This window comes from Diplotaxodon limnothrissa, linkage group LG20 (genome assembly GCF_057381915.1).
Source record: "Diplotaxodon limnothrissa isolate DT_005_m linkage group LG20, D_limnothrissa_male_GT1.1, whole genome shotgun sequence".
In the NCBI taxonomy this organism is placed as follows: Eukaryota; Metazoa; Chordata; class Actinopteri; order Cichliformes; family Cichlidae; genus Diplotaxodon; species Diplotaxodon limnothrissa.
The window spans coordinates 6,339,722-6,361,638 of record NC_140615.1 but is presented as its reverse complement, the minus strand read 5'-3'; the positions used below and the strand labels follow the sequence as shown (position 1 = coordinate 6,361,638).

Genomic DNA, 21,917 nt, shown 5'->3' with positions numbered 1-21,917 from the left:
TCTTTGTTTTTGATCTTATCAGGCCCCAATCAGCCCAAATAGCAAAGAGAAATTAAAAATTATTACCCTTAAAAGAGTTCAGATCTTAGGAGGTTGAATATTCACACTCACTTCATTAGATGTACCTTACTAGTACTGTGTCGGGCCCCCTTTTGCTTTCAGAAATGTTTTAAGTCTTTTAAGCACAGATTCAGGACGGTGATGAAAAAGCCTTCAAGATTTTGGTCCTTATTGACATGATTACAGCTCATCGTTGCTGCAGGTTTCTGACATGTACATCTGGGATCTGACTCTGTTTCAATTCAATTCAATAGGGTTATATCCTAATGGAAGCAGCCATCAGGTACACTGTGGATAAGGTGAAACAATGCTCATTTGATACTAAAGAGCCTAAAGTGAACTCTATAATAACATTACACCACCAGCAACCTGAAACACTGATACAACTCCATGATTTCATGTTGTGTATGCCGCCCACTGTCTCTGGAAAAGTGTTGTTTTAAGCACTTCTTTGAGAACTACTTCTGCTGCAGCAGCCATTGTCTTGCTAAAAAACGACCTTCTGCAACTCAAACAATTAGCACATTTTTTCTAAAACAAACGTCTCCAGCCAAATAAGTGCTCACGAGGAGCTGGCTAAATGAAAGCCAGTGACATTTGGCCATTTTCCAGTTTTGAAGACAAAATATTAAAAACTTTGACAAGCTTTACACCCCACGTCTCTTCTCTCCAGTAGTAGTAAATGTCTAAAAATAACACTTTTATGAAAGCACAGATTAAAAAATTAGGCTAAAGGCCTCTGAGTGATACTGACTGAAGACACGTGGGAGTTGCAGGAGGTAGCCCATTTCCTTCAGGCTTTGAGGTTTTGTGTATTCATAGATGCTCTTCTGCATACCTTAGTTGTAATGAGTGGTTATTTGGCCGCTCTATTGCCTTCTTACGAGCAGTTCGGCCATTCTCCTCTGACCTCTGATATCAACAGAGAACTGCTGCTCACTTGCTACTTTCTTTTTCCAGACCATTTTCTGTAAACCCTAGAGATGATTGTGCAGGAAAATCTACTTGTATCAGCAGTTTTGGCAATACTCACACCATCCTGTCTGGCACCAACAACCCTGCCACGTTTAAAGTCGCTTAAATCACCTTTCTTCCCCATTCTGATGTTTGGTTTGAATTTCAATAGGTTGTCTTAACCACATCTACAAGCCTGCATGCATTGATTTGCTGCTATCTGACTGGCTGATTAACTATTTGCATTGATGAGCAGTTTACCCAATAAACAGCGGTTTATTTATCTAAGAATTGTTTCTAAGGTTACAAAGCCAATCCTAAACAGTCCAGACCCAGGATAGGGTTTAATGATGGTGTTGTGTTCACCGTATTATAGTAATGTATGAGTATATAGAGGCCGGACACTACAGCATCTTAATACTTTAAATCAGTTACAGTAATGTCACCTTAGGGAAACTTGTGATGCTGAGTTTTAAATGAGTCTTTGAACTTGTGCTGTAATTTTTATAGTGACCTGCTGAATTTGAAGTCAGTTTTTCCCATGTTATTTAAATTGTAGAGCATACCTAACATTGTGTTGTCTCACAGTTTATTGTACTGTATGCTACAGTATCATTGAATAAGTCTCCACGTTGGTGTCCACTAAAACAGTGAAGGGTTTAGTAGTGTTAACATGAGTTTGTGCATGTGTAAAGAAATGTGTCAGGGTCTTAGGGCCACCTGCTGGACAACCTCTGAAAAGACAACACATGAAATGGTTTATTTGTCATTTCACTGTGGTGACCTGTTAATATTTTTGATATTCTTTTGATACAGATCGGTACGTGTAGCTACAGATTTTAATTATTCTTACCATCTGGAATTGGCAGTGCATTCACTTGGCAAGCAAAATATTGCTGGTTCAATTCCCACCGGAGACACATCCCCTTTAGGGTTGCGTCAGGAGTTCTCATGTGGTGTAAAACTCCACCGTATCAGACGTGTGGAGCTACTTGTTATTTTTAAAATAAAGTTGTTTTATAAATTATGTCTTCATCAGTGTTAAATGGTTATGTAGATCAGAATGTCTTTGCCTTTAAAATGCAGGTCACGATTATATATCACGGTCCTCTGGAACTTGTTGCCTTATTTAGTATCACACACACTTCAATCCTGTTTACAGCATCCAGACAGTTAAGGACCATTCAAGCTAATTATAGAGGGATTGAAAATCTTTATTTAGCCTAACACAGCATAGTGCAAGGGTTCACCTTAATCCAGTGTTAACACCGTGGACCCCGTGCCCAACATGACTGTGGAACAGTATCCTGGCGGCCTGTGTAATATCAAGATGGAGTCACACATCCCCTCTGACTACATCAAAATACACAGGAGGTGTCTACAGTGCACATAATCTATTGTTCCACCTCTTGATAAATATAACCGCAACAAGTCTCTGTGAGAAGTAAAAAGTTGGTTTAAGTAGATTCTGGGTCCTAGATGGTGGAAAGTTGAAAGATGGAATATTTAAAATCTTCACTTGTTGATAACGTCCCCTCGTCCTCGGTCTTCCATCGTGTTTGTTTTTGGGTGTCGTGAAGATCTCCCTTAAGCATTGTAGGATGAAGAGGAGACATTTCCACCATGACCTGTCCAGTTGGTGTGGATGAAATGACCGGGGTTTGAGAGTAGCTCATATGTGTGGGCTCCAAAGTAGTCCCTCTGAGCCTAAAAACAAAGCCAGATACAGTTACCTTTTTAAAATCTGCAAATCCTTAAAATATTTTAACCAAAAGATTCACGATATGAAAAAAGGATTTTATAACATCTAGATTCCAGCACAAGACTCGAGCTACAAGGGATCTTTTATTGTGATACACCTCCTATAGTGGAGGCGTAACCGTTTCTAGAATTGTGTTACCTGGAGAAGGTTGGCGGGCAGCTTGTCATGTCTGTAGCCATCATAGAAGGACAGAGCGGTAGTGAAACAGGGCATGGGGATGCCATGTTGGACTCCAGTGCTGACTGCTCTGCGCCATGACTCCTACAGCAGGAGAGTAAACAGAATGAAGACATAATTAAGTTTGTTTACAGGACCAAATTAAATCACTGTGAACCTGGTCATAAATTAGAGGTCATCTCAAGGCTTTTGGTAACCAAAACAATCACTGCAGCATTTTTCATCAGCTCAAATTCTGCAGGACTCACTATGACTGCAAAACTTGCAAAGGAAAAACCTGTAAAGTTGGAGGGGGAGAAGAAAAAAAAATGTATTGTGTACTTGGGTCTATTGGGATGGATTCAATTCTGATCATCTTCACACACTTTGAATTAGTTCATCAGTTTAATGTAAATGGAACCCAGACCACTATATCACAAATCGACCAGAGGGCTGGTGACTACAAGACAAGTCGTACTGTTGCTTCACTCCTTTTCTATATTTATTTTAAAAAAAAAAAAGAGGAAATAACTTGTTTTTTTGTGCCTTTGTCAATGTGGTGATTGCAGGTTATTGCTTGACCACTTCCTCCTTCCTCATACCTGGCAGTCTTGCACAGCGTTACTGAAGAAAGTGTCCAGCAGCAAGTTCTGCAGCTCAGCGTTCCTGTCGAAAGCCTCTTTGATTTTACCCAAGAAGACACTGGAAGAGGAAAAGCAGTGTTAATGTTCTCCAGACATACTGTAATAAAAACTCCATTTAAACAAAGTTCAATGCCCTTTGAGAACTTCATCCCCATTAGCTGGCTGGTGACTGTACACTGCAAATTATGAGTGTTAAATGTGCGATTACACAACAACTGTGCCAGGTTACACAAAGTAAACCAGTGTCACAATCACAATTTCCTCATTCTTGTCTCTCTATATGATTTTATGGGAAGAGTCCTTTTGTTCCTCTCTTTTCTCACTTCAACATTACAACACAACGCATTGACAAAAAGGCAATTTTAAAACCTTTTGGCACTGCAAAAGGTTTTCCTTGCACTTAAAGAAACTGCAGCTCAACTCAAATGTTTTTAAATCTTAAGCAACAAAAACTTCTGTTTTTGTTGGGCTTTCTTAACAAGGGCTCTCGCCCCCACTGTTTGGACAACAGTGTTGAAACTTTTGCACAACATGGAAGTGAGGCAAACTTATGCTGTGTGGACACATGAGGGCAAAAGTACCTTCGAATGATGCAGCCTCCTCTCCACATCAGGGCGATCGCACCATAGTTGAGCGTCCAGCCAAACTCGTTGGCTGCCTGGCGCAGCAGCATGAATCCCTGCGCGTAGGAAATGATCTTGGACGCATACAGGGCCTGGACAAATGAAAACATAACAATTCATATTACTTTCAGTGTTTAAAATCTCTATTCATCACTTCTGATACCTGTTAGTCTCAAAGGGTGCGCAAACATTTTTACTTTGGCCTCTCTGTGGCATGCTGCCCTAAACTGGCCCATTTAGAGTAAATGCATTTACTGTGGGTTTTACCTTTCTGATGTCTTCTAGGAAGGTAGCCTTGTTGCCGCTGAATTTGACCCCCTGTGGCCCTGACAGGCTGCGGCTGGCCTCCACTCTCTCATCCTTTAGAGAAGACAGACATCTGGCAAAGACAGCCTCCCCTGGGAGACAAGAGGATGAAAGAAGGGAGAGGAAAGAAGAGGGACAGCATTAGTGCATATACTACACACACCGCTTTGAGTGTCACATAAACTAACTGCCCAGCTTTTTTTTTCTTTTTTAAATAGTAATTTAGGTTTCCCGAGATCTCAAAAAATGACAAAGCATTACATAGAATTTCCAAGCTGATAGCACAGGGTCGCTGTGCTATCAGCCAACGCTCGAGCGACAGCATGACTCAGCAGTGTTTGCAATAGTGTTTGGTAAAGCAGGCGTGCCAAAGCTACGGCAGACAAAACTCAAGGTTTCCCAGATTAGAGAGGATCATTTCCTTGCCACTAACTGAGGACAGTAGGAAAAAAAAAAAACCTGTTGGGTCAGCACGACTTGCTAAAACCTGCACTGCTCTATAACGTAAAAACTGTCCTAGTGAGGAATGTGATCCCTGCTGGGTGAGAGCGCCTCCTGTGCATACTGCTTCGCCCTGATGGGCTTAGTTCTCACACAATGAAGCCTTTTATTCTGCACCCATCCCTCTCTATCACAGCAGGGTATCCAACACAGACAGGGAACAAGCAAACACAGCAATTTAAAAAAATCTCACTTGTGGGTACATTTTCCATATAGTTTACCCTGCATGCTTTTAAAGTTAATCATACAAAGCTTGCTTCTTGTTTAGGTCTGTTTATGAAACAGACTATGATACAGTCACAGCAAAGACCAAAGCCAAATCCCCCTTATGTCACCTGACATGCACAGGCCATCAGAATAGCCTTCAAGCTTCTTACAGGCAACAACATATTGATCACATTCTCTAAAATAAGCTCACAGCCCATGCTGTGTTTGCCAGCTGACAGATCCAAAGTATAAGCCCAAGAAATCTGATCATTAAAGGGTAATTTGATAAGTGGCTTTTGCAGTATTGGTACATGACACTAGCCTTTATGAGTAGTTCATTGCTTTAAGCCTCCTTTCTTCCTCTTACCGATCAGTGTGACAGGTGTCCCGTACTCGAGGGCTGAAATGGCCGTCCACTTCCCTGTGCCTTTCTGTCCAGCACTGTCGCGGATTTTGGGCAGCAGATGTTTACCGTCGGAGTCTTTGTATTTAAGGATGTTAGCTGTGATCTCAATCAGGAAGGAGTCCAGCTCAGTCTTGTTCCAGCTGTCCAAAGCCTTAAAAAAAAAAAAAAAAAAAAAAAATCAAAAAACACATATTGTCTTTATATTTTACATAATTAATACTGCCAGACAAATGTGAAAGTGGTGTCATAGAAGTACAACAAGCGCACCTGTGCCATCTCATCATGGTCCATACCCAAGACATCCTTCATCAGGTGATAGGCCTCACAGATCAGCTGCATATCTCCATACTCAATGCCGTTATGGACCATTTTCACAAAATGACCCGCACCCTCATCGCCAACCTGCTCAAGCCACACAATATTTGTTAGATGATTTGGCATAATAATAACAACAAATATATATTTAATAAACATTAAATATACATCACTCACCCAGTCACAACAAGGCTCTCCTGTTCCAACTTTGGCAGCGATGCTCTGGAAGATGTCCTTTATGTATGGCCTATAAAATAAACATTAAGTTACACTCTGAAATAGATAAATGTTCACTGATTTTTAACACACATGAAATGAAGCTGATGACTTACCAGGCCTCTTTATGCCCACCAGGCATGAGTGAGGGTCCATAGCGTGCACCCTCCTCTCCACCACTCACTCCACTGCCAACAAACAGCAGGCCCTTCTCTTTCAGACTCTTGCACCGCCGCTATAGGATAGAAGTGCATGAGCTATGGTGATATCCTCCGGAATAAAGAGGTTTTGCTCCACAGTGAATGTTTATGACTTACTGTCGTGTCTCTGTATTCAGAGTTGCCACCATCAATGATGATGTCCCCAGCCTCAAGAAGAGGAACCTGAGAATTAACAGATTTAGTACAAACCCAATAAATATATGCAGGTTGGATGCAGTTTCTAAACTTTAGCCTAGTTCAGGACTGACTGCTCACCAGCTTGTCAATGAAGTCATCCACAGCCTGTCCAGCCTTGACCAGCAGGATGATCCTCCTGGGCTTCTTGAGCTTGGTCACCATGTCTTCCAGAGATTCTGCTCCAATCACCTTGGAGCCCTTAGCCTCATTCTGCAGGAAGTCATGCACCTTGGACACAGTACGGTTGTAAGCGCAGACCTGTTGGAAAGATATTGAATGAGTGAAAGAAAAGTGGAACAGGTTATGCAGGGAGTAGCAGCAACACACACAGGAGGCATCAACTTACCACAAAGCCGTGGTCATTCATGTTCATGATGAGGTTCTGGCCCATGACGGCCAAACCAATTAGTGCAATGTCTGCTCTGAGGAAATAAGAATCACATCACAGGTGAGAAGATCGGATAGTCTGGCTTCAGGGTAATTATCAAAACAGCCTTTGTCTACTATCCCTCAAGTCATCCAGTGTATTTTTATTTCAAGTAAATTAAAACATGGGCTTCAGAGTCCTCACTCCGAAGATCCCTTTAATTTCCCAGAGTCCATAGCGACCATCACCCAATTCAGTGCTGCACAGACCACACATATTTCTACCAAACTCTAAAGCTGACCCCGGTCAGATAACAGCACCGTTAAAAGAAGATTACTCTCAGCAAATGGTAAATGGCCTGTATTTATATAGCGCTTTTCTAGTCCCTAAGGACCCCAAAGCGCTTTACATATCCAGTCATCCACCCATTCACACACACATTCACACACTGGTGATGGCAAGCTACATTGTAGCCACAGCCACCCTGGGGCGCACTGACAGAGGCGAGGCTGCCGGACACTGGCGCCACCGGGCCCTCTGACCACCACCAGTAGGCAACGGGTGAAGTGTCTTGCCCAAGGACACAACGACCGAGACTGTCCAAGCCGGGGCTCGAACCGGCAACCTTCCGATTACAAGGCGAACTCCTAACTCTTGAGCCACGATCGCCCCAAAGGAGAAAAACAAAAGAACCTCAACTAGTAGGTATAACCTTTCTATTGCCCCGACTTTGTACAAAAAAGACACAACAGAAGAAGAAACAAGTGAAGGACTTACTCAGCCATTGTGTTCTGTGGGCAAAGTAACTGTAAAGTAACTGTATTAAAATGACAGTCGAGCTCGCACACCAGTCCTTTCCTTCAGATTTCCTCCTTGCTCGTTTTCCACTTCCTCGTTCTCATCTAAACTTGACTGAGACTCTTAGGTACGCCCACGTAGAGCAAGAACCAATCGAAGAGCTTTCTGCAAACAAGCCACGTCCGAGGCTAAATTTGATTGGTCTAGAATTCTGAGCAGAGCTATGGCTTTTCCTGTTGGCTTCCCCGGAAGTCACTCACGAAGCTTCAGTGCACGCCATACGTCTGCTTGATGAGGGACCTGTTTCAGAAATGGATTTTCCTCTTTAAGTATCGAGACAGTCAAACTTGTTTTGACTAGTAAGTTTAAGAACAACATTTTAACTTGATGATTTTGCCTTGTCAGTCTCCCAGTTGGACACCTCGTTTCTATTGGCAGCGGTCAAATGCGTCAGACCTGAGAGCTGCGCTTGCGCCACAATAGACTATATGTCTATATATCTATAAGTCAATGAATCCCGTTTTCTTTTTCTCTGGTGAAAATCTGAACAAGTACATTGTGTATTTCATCTTTTAATCACAAATGCAGAAGATAAGCCCATTTGTTAGCCGTTTAGTAAGTAAGTAAGTAAAATTTATTTATATAGCGCTTTTCACAGATAAAAATCACAAAGTGCTTAATGGAAATATAAAACAATGTAACAGTAATGTAAAACAATAAAAACAACATAAGAGGAAATTAAGTAAATGCTTTTCTAAATAAAAATGTCTTCAGCTGTTTTTTAAAAGAATCATTAGCAAATGTCTTTCTTATCACAACATCTAAATTTTATGATTTCAGTATATATACTGAAATGATTACACGCCCAGCAAGTTTTCTAGAAGAAGAATTGCCTATATATTTTTAGTAGATTATGCAACAGCACAATCTAATAATTTCAGTCAATTTTCCTGTTGCTAACTAGCTCAATGCATTACAGACAGAGGATATGGATGGAGTAGACATTGATTCTTTTCATGTTAAGTTTTATTTCACACATTCTGGCACAGGAAAGATGTTCTTGGCTGTCTTTGTTTGAAATGTTTGTCTTTTCTTCTGTATAATGGAAATAAATGGCATCTGAAAAACTGAGGACCAGTGTGCGGAGTGTGTCAGTGGGTGTTCCTGTGCTGTGAACGAAGATAAGATAAGATAATAAGATGATAAGAAATATACTCTTACTAATTATTAGAGTTGAAAAGTACTTTGCTAAGCAAAATTAAATGAGGTTCAGTTGGAGCTTTAAACGTTAACATAAAGGTTCAGTTGGTGATGCATGTAAGTTTCACACAGTAGAAATGTGTATTTATTTTTTATATTGGTTTTATTCAGATTTTAGTGTTTATTTGTAAGTGTAGTTTTTATTTGCATGATTTTATGCTGTTTGTGTCACATGTTTTTAGTGTGTTATTTTACATTGTTTTAATCCACTGTGGATTTGCTGGGCATGGGAGAAATTAGCTGATTGTGATCACTTGCTGAGGCATGGGTGTGTCCAGAGGTGTCCTATCAGCCGTTTATAGGACTTATGAAACGGAAGCAAGCTGAGCAGTGGAAGCAGAGAGGCCCCAGATGGGAAGAGGAAGGCCAAGCCGAAAAGAAGGGTCACACCCCCACGATCACGCAGCGGAGACTGGAGACTGACCGGTCAGCGTGATGTGGCGACCCAGTCCCGACAGCAGGAACGGCGACCGTAGGAGACAACGTGTGTGATTGACAGCAGGGTAGATGTATACCACTGCCTGCATTTGTCAGTAGTGTCTCACTGTTGTTCACTGGGTGCAGCCGTGTTGGGAGAGGGTCTCCATGGCTGTAAGCCAGGGCAGCTTCTGGGATGATGGTTCTGGCTCCTATTTGTTTTTACTTACAGGGCAATGACGTGAGTTTCGTTTCATTTTCTTACCCCACCCCCAACCAGTCGAGGCAGACGGTCGCCCCTCCCTGAGCCTGGTTCTGCCGAAAATGGAGTTCTTCCTTCCCACTGTTGCCAAGTGCTTCGCCATAGGGGATCATTTGATTGTCGGGGCTTTCTCTGTATTATTGCACAACCTTTATCTTACCATATATTGCAAGTTTATATGTTGTGAATTGGCTTAATGTAAATCAAATTGAACTGCATTCAATTAAAACTAAATATTATAACTTGTAATCAAATCTATTCAAATGTAAAGTCATCTCACTCAATTTGGACAACTAGCACTGAAAAATACACTGCCATCCTCTGTTTCCCAATTAGCAGACCAGAGGTTGCTGTTTTATTCATGACTCAATACTTGAATGGTTTTATCCTGTTTATAAATAAACAAAAATGACATTGCTTCATTGTATGATTAATTCTTTGTCTGTGTCAGTCCTTAATACACAAACATGTATACAATAATTCTAGTTGCCATAGTCTCCGGAGATCCTATGCTCCGTTATCTCATACTTTTCTTCACTGTTTACCTCATTCTGCCCAATAAAATGTTTTTTTTTGTAAACAATGACTTGCTTTATGGCATTAAAAAAAACAAAAAAAAACAACAACTTATATGAGGACGTACTTTAAAAGAAAAAAAATGACATAATGAAGTAACAACTTCCTGGGCATTATCACCACTTTGCATTATACAAATCAAGTAAACAAACACAGGGCTATTTATCATCTAACTAACTTTTGGGTATGTGGGATAAAAGGATAGGAGCTTCAAATGTTGTTATCATTCTAGAGTCTTTACCTTACAGTGTTCAGCAACTGCTGTGATTTGGTGCTACATACATAAACTTGAAGTGAATTAATCCACCTGTTCACAGGAGATCACAGGAAGATGACACCAAACATCAGAAGATCTTATTGTGCGCCACAGTAAAAGGGTGGTTTCTTGGGACTAAAGCACATAAACTACAGCAGAAGCTCACATAAAGCAGGAAATAAGCAGGCGCCACTTCATCTGCTAATGCACGTTTTGCACTTTTATTGTTGCCTCATTCACTAACAGTTCAATGGTGCAAGATTACCATACACAGAATTAGGATATCTGCATGACACATCTATGCTATACAGCGAATGGATTATAATTATTACAAATACAGTAAACATATTTACATTTTAGTTCAAGCTCCATACAACACAGATATTTACAAAGTAAGTATGAAAATGAAACCGGTCTGACAAATAATGTACAGCGTTAATGATGTTTTTGTTTTGTTTTTTCCTTTTCTTTTGGTGAACAAATCTGAAAGGGAGCGGGGTTAACTGATATTAATTGTCAGAGGGGGAAGGTGGGAAATATCATGGCTAGTTTTGTTTGAAAGGCATCAACGGAAAAACAAACACACACACACAGAAAAAAGTGATGAGGTGAAGAAAGACACAATAAGTGTGCTGTCGTTTTAGATGTCACAAGCTACTTTGTATAGTCCTATATCCCTGATATTAGAAAAAATAAAAATGAGTTAAAATACACCTTTATTTTGATAGAGTTCAGATGGATGCCTAGTATGACTAATGAGTAGATATCCTCAAAAAAAACCCCAAAAAACCCAACAGACTTCTAATTCACTCAAACCGCTTTCTAATAAACAGGAAGCACTAATGTAACTCACCTCCTCAGTCGAGGTGCAGGGGTTACATTTTAGGTCTCCTTTTCCTTTCCCCCTCTCTCTTACATTCAAACCCTCTCCCAGTTCACACTAGAACAGGCCGCCACACCATCATTTGGTTTAATATGAGTGGAACAACTAAACCGCACAGACTTTATTTGATCAGTTAGTTGAACCTTTTATTAATATGTGCAAAGAGCTGCAAACTAATATATATACATTGCAAACAATAAATACACAATCCAAAATAAAAACACCTCTGCAAATGAAGTGAAAACGTTTGCTCTGGCAGCGCTTCGCATCAACATGTATATGAGGTACATTGCACTTTCGAGACTTGATCTGTGCATAGGTGCATCTTTGATGTGCAGCTCAGAGATCCACAATCCAGCACGTTTCTGTTTCTCTGACCGTCAGGCTGGCTGACCCGAGGTCACGTCAGCGCTTCATTTTTTTTATCTATATGTAACAGACAGTTGGTTCCTCTCCTTCCACGCATTTCATACGACACAGCAGGCAGACTGCTGGTTGGTTGACCAGAGTTTTTTTATGCCTGTCTGCATTAACACATCTCGAGAGGCGTAGGTGCCAAAAAGTGAATCCGGAGCCGAATGTAGCAGCTGCAGCACGGCACACAGAGCAAATATTTTCATAGGGTAGTATCAGAAATAAGACCTTTGAATATGTAGTCCCTTTAACTTCTTTCCTTCTATTAAACCCTTTGAGAAACAGCTATCCAGTGTACTCCTGATATGTGCTCTTATCATTTGTTCCTGATGATCAAATACAATCCTGGACTCAACATATGTGGCTGTGTCTCTGTCGTTGCTATAGATATGTGTTAATGTGCAAAATAAGGTTAAAAGAAATTAAGAAATAAATGCCCTCCGTTACATTTCATAAAAACCTTCATTGTGGAATGATTAAAAGCGTAAGAAAAAAAAATAACAATGTTAAAATAAAATAAAAATATGAACACAATGAGAGTTAGATGAGGTTTTGATTCAAGAATAAGAATAGAAAAATGAACACATGGTTCCCTGTGGTGCTGCTGAACACGAGTACTTCACTTCAGAGATTTCAGCCGACGCTGGTGTGACAGCGAGGGGAGTCATGGGACTACATCGTAATCTGTCCTGCGGGCCATTTAAAAGCAGCTTTGCTGGCTAACCACTGGCGTCAAAGCAAAAAAACTAAAGAAACATTGCACCTTCATTCTTTTTCCTTACCTCGTCCTAAACTTTCCACCGTGTTTTCTTTGCATCTTTATAACAAGAGTGTAAAGTTAATAGCAGTAAATGTCAAGGCTTTCTGATTCTCAGTGAGATAGAGCGAGCTAGAGGAGCAGAGAGGAATGTGTTAAATGAGGGTTAAATACCACACTGATCCCAGAACAGACCGCATGTACAAATCAAGTTCTCCCTCTAGTTCGTTTTCATCCTCCTAGTCCTCCTCCTCTCCTTGTAACCCTGTTTTTATTCCTTGGGATGAAAAAGCAAAAAGGGGCCCGAATCTACTCCTGCAGGAACAATCGGTCATTGTTTTTTTTTTTTTTTAAACTGCTGAGTTATGAAGCGATCCTCGCTTGTTTGTCTCTAGTTAGTCTGCAGTTTTTATGTTAACACAAATGCATGAGTATTTTACTGACTCACTAACTGACACTGGCACTATTGAGGGTTTAGAGGCGGCGTATGTACACAGATTGAGGAGGATCTAAGTATGACGTGGATGACAGAGGAAATTGGGCGTGGCCCTCCTGTCAAATTTCATTCCCACTTTGAGTTTTTGTTTCAGAGACGGTTCAGCCTGATGCAAATCTCACTGCGAGAAGAAAAATACCCTATAAATCTATTAGCAGCTATAGTTTAGGTAGCAGAGCGTAAACTAACACGTCACTTGGAGAGATCTGTAGATTTTTCCTTCATGGTTTCAAATGTAAGCTGGCTGATTTGGTTAATTTTTGTTTTTTGTTTTAAACTGAGCAAACCTGGTCTTCTCCTGAGGACTGCTGCAGGTATCATGCAAGCATTTTTAATTTAATAAAAAACCAACAACAAAAAAACCCCAAAATAGAATGAAACTCATTTCAGGAGACAAATAACACTGATAGAGACATTTTTTTGTACAGATGATTGGCAAACGGAAAGTTTCTAAAGAGTCGTGCACACACAAGTAGACTACTACAACATGCTACTTAGTTAGGGGAGTTTGGGAATGACAACGAAGCGGAACAAAATTAGACCCAAACATTGTCATCGAAACAAAAACACAAAAAGCTGAGGGGAGGGAATAGAGAGGAGGAAAGCTAAGTTGGCAGCGGGGTTGCTGGAGGGAGGCGGGGAGGCAAAAGTTCTGTGGAACTTAAACGTTTTAGTCGCATGAAAAGAGACTTAAGCCACAAGTCTACTTACAAGAGAAAACCGTCAAGAATCACAATGATTAATAAGTTTTAACACTTGGTATTTTCAAAGGCTTTTCAGAAAGGATGGAAGCGGTGGTTTTCCCGCTCCGCCCGCTCAGTTCTTCGTCAGGCCGCTGCGCCGCCTCGCCAGCTTAGATCTGCGGGGAGAGTTTTCCGTTGTGAGGAGGAGGAAATGTTTTTGAAGGGTGCAGAAGCTGCACGTTTGACTGTGGTGTGAGAGGAGTGTGTGTGTCTGTGTGTGTGTACCTTATCGTTCCTGCTAGCAGAGGATTAAAAGCGTACAGCCAGTCGTTCATGTCTTTCTCGTTGTTGGCCTGCAGGAGGATGCCTCGATGTTTTGTGCACACTGCAAATGTGTTGGGCGTCTGAAAAGAAGACATCACATTATACTCATGTTCATTCAAATGATAAATCCCAGTGAATTTGCCATTTCAGCAATCCACGTGTCCAAAACTGAACAACGTGCACCAAAATAATTTGAATAAATTCTCATTAAAGAAAAGCGTGTTACATCCAGCCTTACCTTAAGCATGGCCTGCTGGTCTTCGCTGTATTCCACCTGTGCTGTGGAGAGGTTGAGGACGCCTCGCTCCACGGGGTCCTTGTCGCTGTTGTAGATGAAGACGTAGGGCCGGCGAACAACCACAAAATGCTTCACCCATGAGTTAGAGCGAGGCTCCATGAAGCTTAGAAAACCCTTCTTGGACACAACAGATCTGAAAAGAAGAGATTTTATTCATTTATTTATTTTTTAAGAGAGCGCTTGTTTTCTGAGGAAGAAGCAGAGTTGGTTTGTTTTCCAGCTGAAATCATCCAGGCTCAGGAATCAATCCACATCATTTCTGCTTGAATTAGAGAACACGAGTATCGACTTACATTTGGTCTGTGAGACACATGTCATAGTGACAGTATTTGGGTTAACATGGCATTACTCACCCTGGTCGCATTTCTTCAATATCAGGCACCAAGTTGAGGAACTCGTTCTTTGCAGCCCGCGCAAGGTAGGAGGTCTCCAGAGTGGGAACCATCGGGAAGTTTTCATAGTCTGAGCAGGAGGGACTGGAGGCACGTGAGCTGTTCTCAGGGGTCCTTTAACACAAATCACACCAAGTTAGAATCAAATAGATGACCTGTCAATAACCGTTTGCAGATCGAGGTCAATGTTCCTAAAAATATGTTTACTTCTGGTCCATGGAGCCACAGCGGGAGTCCGACAGAGAGGGGCAGGTAGAGGAAGGGGTGAGGGTGGCACTGCTGAAGCTCGTCACGGATGGATCACGTCCGATAGGTGAGATGTCAGAAAGCTGAAGTGAAACAACAGCAGGATGAGGTAGACGTTAATATATCAACTCAATGATGTGACACAAAAAGGCAGTTTTTTTTACTTCTTATTTCTCACCTTGCAGTCACTGATGCTGTTCACCAGTTGGTTGTATTCACTATTGAAGGTGTGTGTCAGAAGGCGCAGGCACTACAACACAACAGGAACAAGACCGATCAGCTCCGAGCAGAGAAGGAAGAAGGCAGCAACAAGAACGCCCACTAAGCCGACGTTTTTCTCACCTTGGTGGCCAGCTCCTTCTCACGATCCACCAGGCTCTCGATGTCGGCGGAATCGTAGCCGCTGCTCTCGCTCGGCGTGATGGCGCTTTCAAAGGTGGTGCTGGAGATCTGAGAGGAGATGGAGGTGGACGTGGACAGGGTGCCGGAGCTCATGCTGGGGGACGGAGACTCGCTCAGGGACTTGGTGGTGGGAGCTGTTCCTACGGGAGCTGCCTCTCCCAGCTTCTCTCTCAACGCCAGAAGGTGACGGGTCTTTTCCACCTGGATGAAAGATGGGGGCGAATGTGAGGTGGGGATAAGAGGGGAGGGTTAGTCATGTAAAGTGTGTACTCGAAGAAAAAACGTTTTAGAATAGCACTTTGGTCTTTGAGTTGAAAAGTCTTTTTTCCCTCTACGATATTAAACAGATTTATTTCTTTATGAATCTTTTAAGGCCCCACCTCCTGCAGCTGCTCCATCTTCTCTAGCTCCCACTGGTGCTCTAGGATGAGGCTATCTCCTCTGGGCCTCCAGCCGGCCAGGTTCTCCTCTCCACGCACGTAAGCCACTGATGTGTCTAGGACCTTCCTCCTCCTCCTCTGCATCCCTGCTCAGGACATGAGCCCTCATTAGGATGAAGCTCTCCGCAGAATTATGATAAAACAGCTGCCGTTCTTTAAACATGTTTCATGTCCGCTCACCTGGGCTTCCAGTGTCAGACATCTTACACAAGCTCAGCTCGTAGATCCCAGTCACTCGGTTGCTATAATGAAGCAGAAGTTATGAATAAGGAAACTTTGTAACAGGGCAGATATCTTTGATTGTGAAACAGAGATGGCCACAGTACAGCAGCCCAGATTTACCAGTCAGGAGTTTTGGAGTATCCAGTGCCAAAGAGATTCTTGAGAGAACGGGGTGGGGAAATCTTGGCGTCTCGGGAGTAAAAGACCATGCAGATGTCTTTGGTGATAATGGCAGGCTGGATGCAATGGTCCAGCTGTAGAGAGGAGATAAAGGGTGTGTGTTAGACACGATGACATCAAGAGACTTAAAAACACGTACAAACAGGTGCAACACACTGGAGCAGCGGCTGACCTCCAGATACGCAGATAAGGTCATGTAGATCTTCTCTCCATAGGGAGTGACGCGGTTGAGCAGGAGGGAGTTGTGCAGGGAGCTGTCCCACACTGCCTCAAAGCGATAGAAAGTCCTGAAAAGACAGACAGAGGAAAAGTTAGCTTGACAGCATTATTTTTTATGAAGTCCTACTTGGTGCTAACACTACAGGGTCTCTGTGTACAGCAGTGTGTCATGTTGTTAAAAAAAACGTGAGCACAGTTCTGACATATCAGGAAGTGAACACAGTGACTGAAGCGGTGTTCACATTCATCCTTTAATCATGACAAAACGTGAGGAATCGCACTGAGGTGAGACCTTGACAACAGACAAATCAGGAGCCACAGAGTGTCAAGTGTCAGCCGACACCAATCGGGACAATGATAAGAAAGAAATTCATTTACAGACACGTGAAAAGCAGTCTAAGGTTCTAGATCTAGATTATTACACCACATCATTATTTATTTAAAACCATGCCAAAATGCACAAATGACTATAACCAAGTACATCCTGTAATTCAGCAGCTGATGGAACCAAATTTAACAGCAAAAAGTTGAGGTAATCATTTTTTATTAGTGTCTCACAGCAGTGTGGAGGTATTTCTGACCCACTTGTCTTTACAATATTGCTTCGGTTCATTGAAGTTTGCAGAAATGTATTAATGCACAGCTTTCTTAACGTCCCGCCACAGCACGTCAATCATATTGAAGTCTGGACTTTGAGCCACTGCAGCACCACTCTGTTGTAGCTTTGCTGCTGCGCTCTGGAGTCACTGACCCAACGATGATCTCATTTGACTCTAGAATACTTCATGGCTCACTCAGTGACCTGGACACTTTGCCCAAATAATCATCACCCGTGCAAAACCACTGGTACGAGGTGTTTGTGCTGATATGCTGTGTTTGGTTTTCACCAATCTTGAAGCTGTGCATTAGGGCTTAGGTTTTCAACTCTGCAAACTGAACCCATGCTGCCATGTTGTATTTAGAGAGAAAAGGGTTTCTCCTGGAAGCCTTTCCAAACATATTTGTTGAGCTTTTTTCTAATTGCACTGCCATGAACTCCAACATTAAGCATGCTAACTGTGGCCTGTAGAGCCTCAAATATCTGTGGTGAATTTTTTGGGACGTCCACTCCTGGGATGATTGGAAACAGTCTTTGATTTTTTTTTAAACTTGTGAATAATCTTCCTTGCTGTAAAATGATCTACTTCAAAGCCTTCCCAGATTCATGGGTAACAACAATTGCTTCTCTCCTCCTCAGTATGTCACCACTCTCCTGAATACGCCAGCAAACTGACAGTCGTGGTTACTGATGATCTAGTGCATTTAATTAGCACCTGGCTAATACTGACCCTGTTAAATAATTATGAAAGTAGGCTTGGATGTACTCACCACATCTGAATTTAGGCTCAGTGTTTGTTAAATAAATAATGACGTGGTATAATGTGTTATGTATTGTTGTTCATGTGAGGTTTACCTCATATTAAGACCTACTAAGGACCTGATTGTTTTTAAATTATGTCCTGATACATAAAACCTGAGAGCTCACATAACTGCATATGCTCAGAACATACAGCACAAGTGGATACAAATTACTGCCTTGCAGCAGCAATCTTAAGACCATCACTATGAGCTCTATACAAGGCTACACTGTTCCTGTTATTGACAGCAGGGGGCACTATCAGACACAGACTGAGAGCCAGATATGCTCTGCTGGTGCCTCATTGTTACTGAGGTAAGACTCTATAGTGAGAAACAGCTGAGGGGGAAAACATTGATCTGGAAACGTCTGAGTGTTACAGAGGATATACATAGCACCGTGGTTCAGTGTCACACAATCACAAACAAATACAGAAAAGTACTAAAAAACGGTGTTGCCTCCAAAGACTGCTTTTACTGGTTTGGAGCTTAGGAGGCTTAATATCAACAGGCATGAATGAAGACAGATCTTATGCAACACACAAGCACACACAAACTGTGGAGAGCTTATTTCTACGAGTCTATGGGACTAATGAGAAGCATAAAGGTCTTTCAGTGAAGGAGCCTTATGTTCTCTGGTCGCTGGTACCTATCAATATCCTTATCAATAGAAAGCCTGAGCACAATCATGAGTCCAGCCGCGGCAGGAGGAAGAAAGAGAGCGCACAGAAAAAAAAAAAAAAGAGAGAGAGAAGCACAAAGAGTCAGGCAACAGAGACAATGAAGCAAAGTAACAGCAGCGAAAATGGAAAAGGTCGTGCAATGACTCCAATGTGGCTTCAGAGAATATACAGACATGGACACATGCATAGATTTTAACTGATAAGGTTACTACAGTTACTACAGAGTGTCAACAAATGATTTTTTTACATGGCAGGAACTCAATCATGACAAAAGAACACAGTGTAACAATGTAACACATTGGCTTTTTTAAAGAAAAATAAATGTGTTTCATGATAATAACTGAAGAGAATACAAGCAAGAAGGCAACAAGAAAGCTTCAAAGATCTGTGAATGGAAACATTTTACACCTTCAAATGTTGTGACTAGTGTGTTCTCACTCAAACTGACTCAGTGTGGGAGTTTCACCTACCTGTTGTTGTTGTGGGATGACTTGATGTTCTTGGCAGAAATTATGTTAAGGGACAGGACAGCATCGGCTGCGCTATCATCCACTTCAGCCTTGTTCCTGATACGACCTGGTGAGGCAGATCCACACAACAGTTATAAGACCTTCTTGTGTTGGAATAGCTCTCAATAGAGAAGCTCAGCCAGCAGGCAGTTTGTCCACTAACAGCTGTTTTATCACAGCATCCAGTACCAACACAATCATCCACACTCAAGAGCCCTGTTGGCTTCAGAGTCAGCAGCTGAATGTCTAAAATATGAAATGTAATTATTTGGTCCATCAGCTACAGCTACAGCATGAACTGCTTAAAGTGAGAAGCAGCCTAAAGCCCGACAGATTCATCTTTCCAGACTGAAAATGTCTCAGACAGAACCGAGTGGTGTGTTTTCAGTGTGATCTCACAAAGTCAAATCCCTTTAATGAAGCTCTGTCCTGTCTTTCTCTCTTGTTTTCTACAGAGAGGTATAGCACGACTAGACCCTAAAGGTAGGCTGCTCACCTACAACCAGCTCACGAACATCTTTCCAATGGAGCTCGCTGCCCTTCTCATGGATGAGGGTCACTGTGATCCTCCGCTGGATCCCCTGCAGCAAACATAACAGGAGCTCAAGATCACAGTGAGCACAGCTAGAGCAACATTACGCTTTAAAAGAAGATATTCAACTGTGTACAAAGGAAGCAGTTACCAATGTGTGAATAATAAGAAAAGAACATGTGGATCAATCCTGTACCTGGTGCAGCAGGTAGGTACCGTGGCAGGGCAGGCCTCCACTGTGATCCACGATGGCTGGGATGTACCTGTGCATGGAGGGAGGAAGGTGACACAACATCCCAATTTATAATATTCTTTGTGGAGATAATTTTTATTGTTTCTTTAAAGCTTGTGTGGGAATATAACACTCCAGGTGGATACTCACTCTCCAGTGGGCTCCAGCTCGCTGATCTCAAACCAGACCAGCAGGTCGTACTTGCTGACACAATGACCCAGGTTGGATTTGGTGATGGTGTTCAACTTGGTGGCTGGAACTGGCACACACAGACAGAAGCTCAATGTTATCAAGCGGGAATTTGTCTGAATTTCAGAGAAGATGAATAAAAGTCAGGAGTATTTACTACATGCTTTGGGTGACTAAATGGAGGATGGATATTTAATGTGAAAACACTGCTGACTCTTTATACTGAGCCAGTAATCACAGAGGATAGATACTGGAAGCATACTGAAATGTTAGGAGGAAGTAAACCACAGATTACAACACCAGTGGCAGCACCCTGCTGTCTCACACATCGGGATTATGGTCCTGTTGAAACACAGTTGCATTCGTCTATGCTCAATATGATCGAAAGGAATGTTATTACACTTGAAAACTGCTGTATTTACTCCTTATATGGTGTGAATGATATGTCATTGACCCTGAAGTTGTCTCCTCAGGACAGTTTCTAAGCAACAGGAGGACATCGTGACCGAACTAACCGCACCTGCAGCAGGGTGCAGCACTCATAACCACAGCAGAGCTTTACCGTGCTACCGCCTGCAGCCACAGAGCACTATAAGAGCACAGCACTACTCTAATCACTACAGCACCAGCATCAAATGTCTGGCTCATTAGCTACAACAGAGTCCACTGTACCAACCATGATGCTTGGGGACAATTAGCACAGGGTCACTGGCCACTGGGAGGAAGGGGAAGTGAGAGAGCTGGTCAGCCTCGTCCTCCAGACTGGCCAGAGCAGAGGACGCCAGGGAGTTGGCGTGCTCGGACAGCGTGTCCAGCACTTTGCCGTTCACATAGCCGCTCACGAGGTAGCGGATCAACTCTATCTTACGGGTATGGTCTGGATGTGCGATATTGATGAACGGTGAGAGAGATTGAAGGGCAAAAGAAGAGGAAGGAGGACAGAGTTGGGTAAGAGGATTATATAAATTGTGAGGGAATGATTGAATAAGAGACAAAAAGAAAGAAATCCAAAGGAGGCGAGAAATGACAAGGAAAAAAAGTGGAAGGACACATGAGGCATGCTTATGTAAGAAAAAAATCAACATAAAATTATTGATGGCAAAGAACACATTGATGTGACATGGAAACACTCACCTGGTTTGGACAGAGGCATGGGAATAGGATAGTATTTCCTGGATGGTGTTGGAGGACTGTTGACATAATAAAAATACCTTTTATTTACATATGCATATAAAAATAGACAATGTGATCAGAACACAATTGTTTAATTGTTCTAACAAAATCTGCTGCATTAAATATGAATTATCACTGCATGACTGGATCTGCTGTTTGACCCCCACCAACCTGATCAGGTCCTGGCCATGGAGGTGCAGCGGGTGCTGCTGGTAGTGGCCGAACACTTCAAACACGACGGGCTTGCTCTTGATGTACTCAATAAAAGACTCTGTAACTTCGACAGAAATCTGCTCCAACAGATAAAAAAAAAAAGAAAAAGGGTTTGACAAACTGAGTTGGAATAAAATCGTTGAAGCACAGTTAGTGTGTGTAGGTGCAGATGTGTGTGTGCACTCACATTCTGGACGTGGTAAAAGCCCAGAGGAGCTCCTTTGCCAGTGTTTTTCAGAGGCTCGGTGGAAAAAGCCTCATCGTGACGGTGCAAGAAACTGAGGGAAGAAACATAAATGAATGTCAGCGGGTTGCATTTCTTTTTACACGAGATAACGACAGACAGCTGAAAGTCACACTCCAGGATTTAGCTAGAATTTTGAATCCTCGTTCTGAGTATATATTTAGAGATAAAGCTGAAACGCTGAACTCAAATCAAACGACTTTTAAACCAAAACAGTTTGGTGTAAATTTACAGCAATAACACCATACTTTAGTTAAAAAGCTGATTTTACAGCACTGCATTTTCCACTTAACCCGTCTGCTTCAAA

At 42.1% G+C, this 21,917-nt stretch overlaps 2 protein-coding genes across 2 annotated transcripts in view; both read right to left on the bottom strand.

Annotated features, from left to right (window-relative positions):
- Nucleotides 1–2,218: 2,218 nt before the first annotated feature.
- Nucleotides 2,219–7,789, bottom strand: pgd (phosphogluconate dehydrogenase). The gene is made up of 13 exons (XM_085344201.1): nucleotides 7,693–7,789; nucleotides 6,895–6,970; nucleotides 6,627–6,806; nucleotides 6,468–6,533; nucleotides 6,267–6,385; nucleotides 6,112–6,181; nucleotides 5,887–6,021; nucleotides 5,581–5,770; nucleotides 4,467–4,597; nucleotides 4,158–4,291; nucleotides 3,535–3,634; nucleotides 2,915–3,037; nucleotides 2,219–2,721 (listed from the first exon to the last, which is right to left on the bottom strand). The coding sequence occupies exons 1-13, from the start codon at nucleotides 7,698–7,700 to the stop codon at nucleotides 2,602–2,604; spliced, it is 1,452 nt and encodes a 483-aa protein (XP_085200327.1). The 5' UTR covers nucleotides 7,701–7,789; the 3' UTR covers nucleotides 2,219–2,601.
- Nucleotides 7,790–11,124: 3,335 nt separating this feature from the next.
- The window catches only part of kif1b (kinesin family member 1B), a 67,582-nt gene continuing 56,789 nt past the window's right edge, over nucleotides 11,125–21,917 (bottom strand). Inside the window, exons 32-49 of the mRNA XM_085345104.1 lie at nucleotides 21,554–21,644; nucleotides 21,325–21,443; nucleotides 21,115–21,170; nucleotides 19,942–20,050; nucleotides 19,756–19,822; nucleotides 19,524–19,608; nucleotides 18,989–19,094; nucleotides 16,394–16,508; nucleotides 16,162–16,295; nucleotides 16,000–16,061; nucleotides 15,760–15,905; nucleotides 15,320–15,580; nucleotides 15,156–15,227; nucleotides 14,939–15,060; nucleotides 14,693–14,845; nucleotides 14,280–14,472; nucleotides 14,003–14,121; nucleotides 11,125–13,893 (exon numbers count right to left, since the gene is read on the bottom strand). Coding sequence (XP_085201230.1) covers nucleotides 13,851–13,893; nucleotides 14,003–14,121; nucleotides 14,280–14,472; nucleotides 14,693–14,845; nucleotides 14,939–15,060; nucleotides 15,156–15,227; nucleotides 15,320–15,580; nucleotides 15,760–15,905; nucleotides 16,000–16,061; nucleotides 16,162–16,295; nucleotides 16,394–16,508; nucleotides 18,989–19,094; nucleotides 19,524–19,608; nucleotides 19,756–19,822; nucleotides 19,942–20,050; nucleotides 21,115–21,170; nucleotides 21,325–21,443; nucleotides 21,554–21,644 — 2,053 coding nt within the window. The 3' untranslated portion in view covers nucleotides 11,125–13,850. The remainder of the gene's footprint in view (nucleotides 13,894–14,002; nucleotides 14,122–14,279; nucleotides 14,473–14,692; nucleotides 14,846–14,938; nucleotides 15,061–15,155; nucleotides 15,228–15,319; nucleotides 15,581–15,759; nucleotides 15,906–15,999; nucleotides 16,062–16,161; nucleotides 16,296–16,393; nucleotides 16,509–18,988; nucleotides 19,095–19,523; nucleotides 19,609–19,755; nucleotides 19,823–19,941; nucleotides 20,051–21,114; nucleotides 21,171–21,324; nucleotides 21,444–21,553; nucleotides 21,645–21,917) is intronic.

What these genes read in the sequence shown, in the direction of transcription:
- pgd (XM_085344201.1), bottom strand. An exon ending in ATGACTTCATTGACAAGCTG is followed by an intron (nt 6,534 to 6,626) that starts GTGAGCAGTCAG and finishes GTTAATTCTCAG; the next exon opens with GTTCCTCTTCTTGAGGCTGG. An exon ending in ACGCTGTGCAAGACTGCCAG is followed by an intron (nt 3,038 to 3,534) that starts GTATGAGGAAGG and finishes CTCCTGCTGTAG; the next exon opens with GAGTCATGGCGCAGAGCAGT.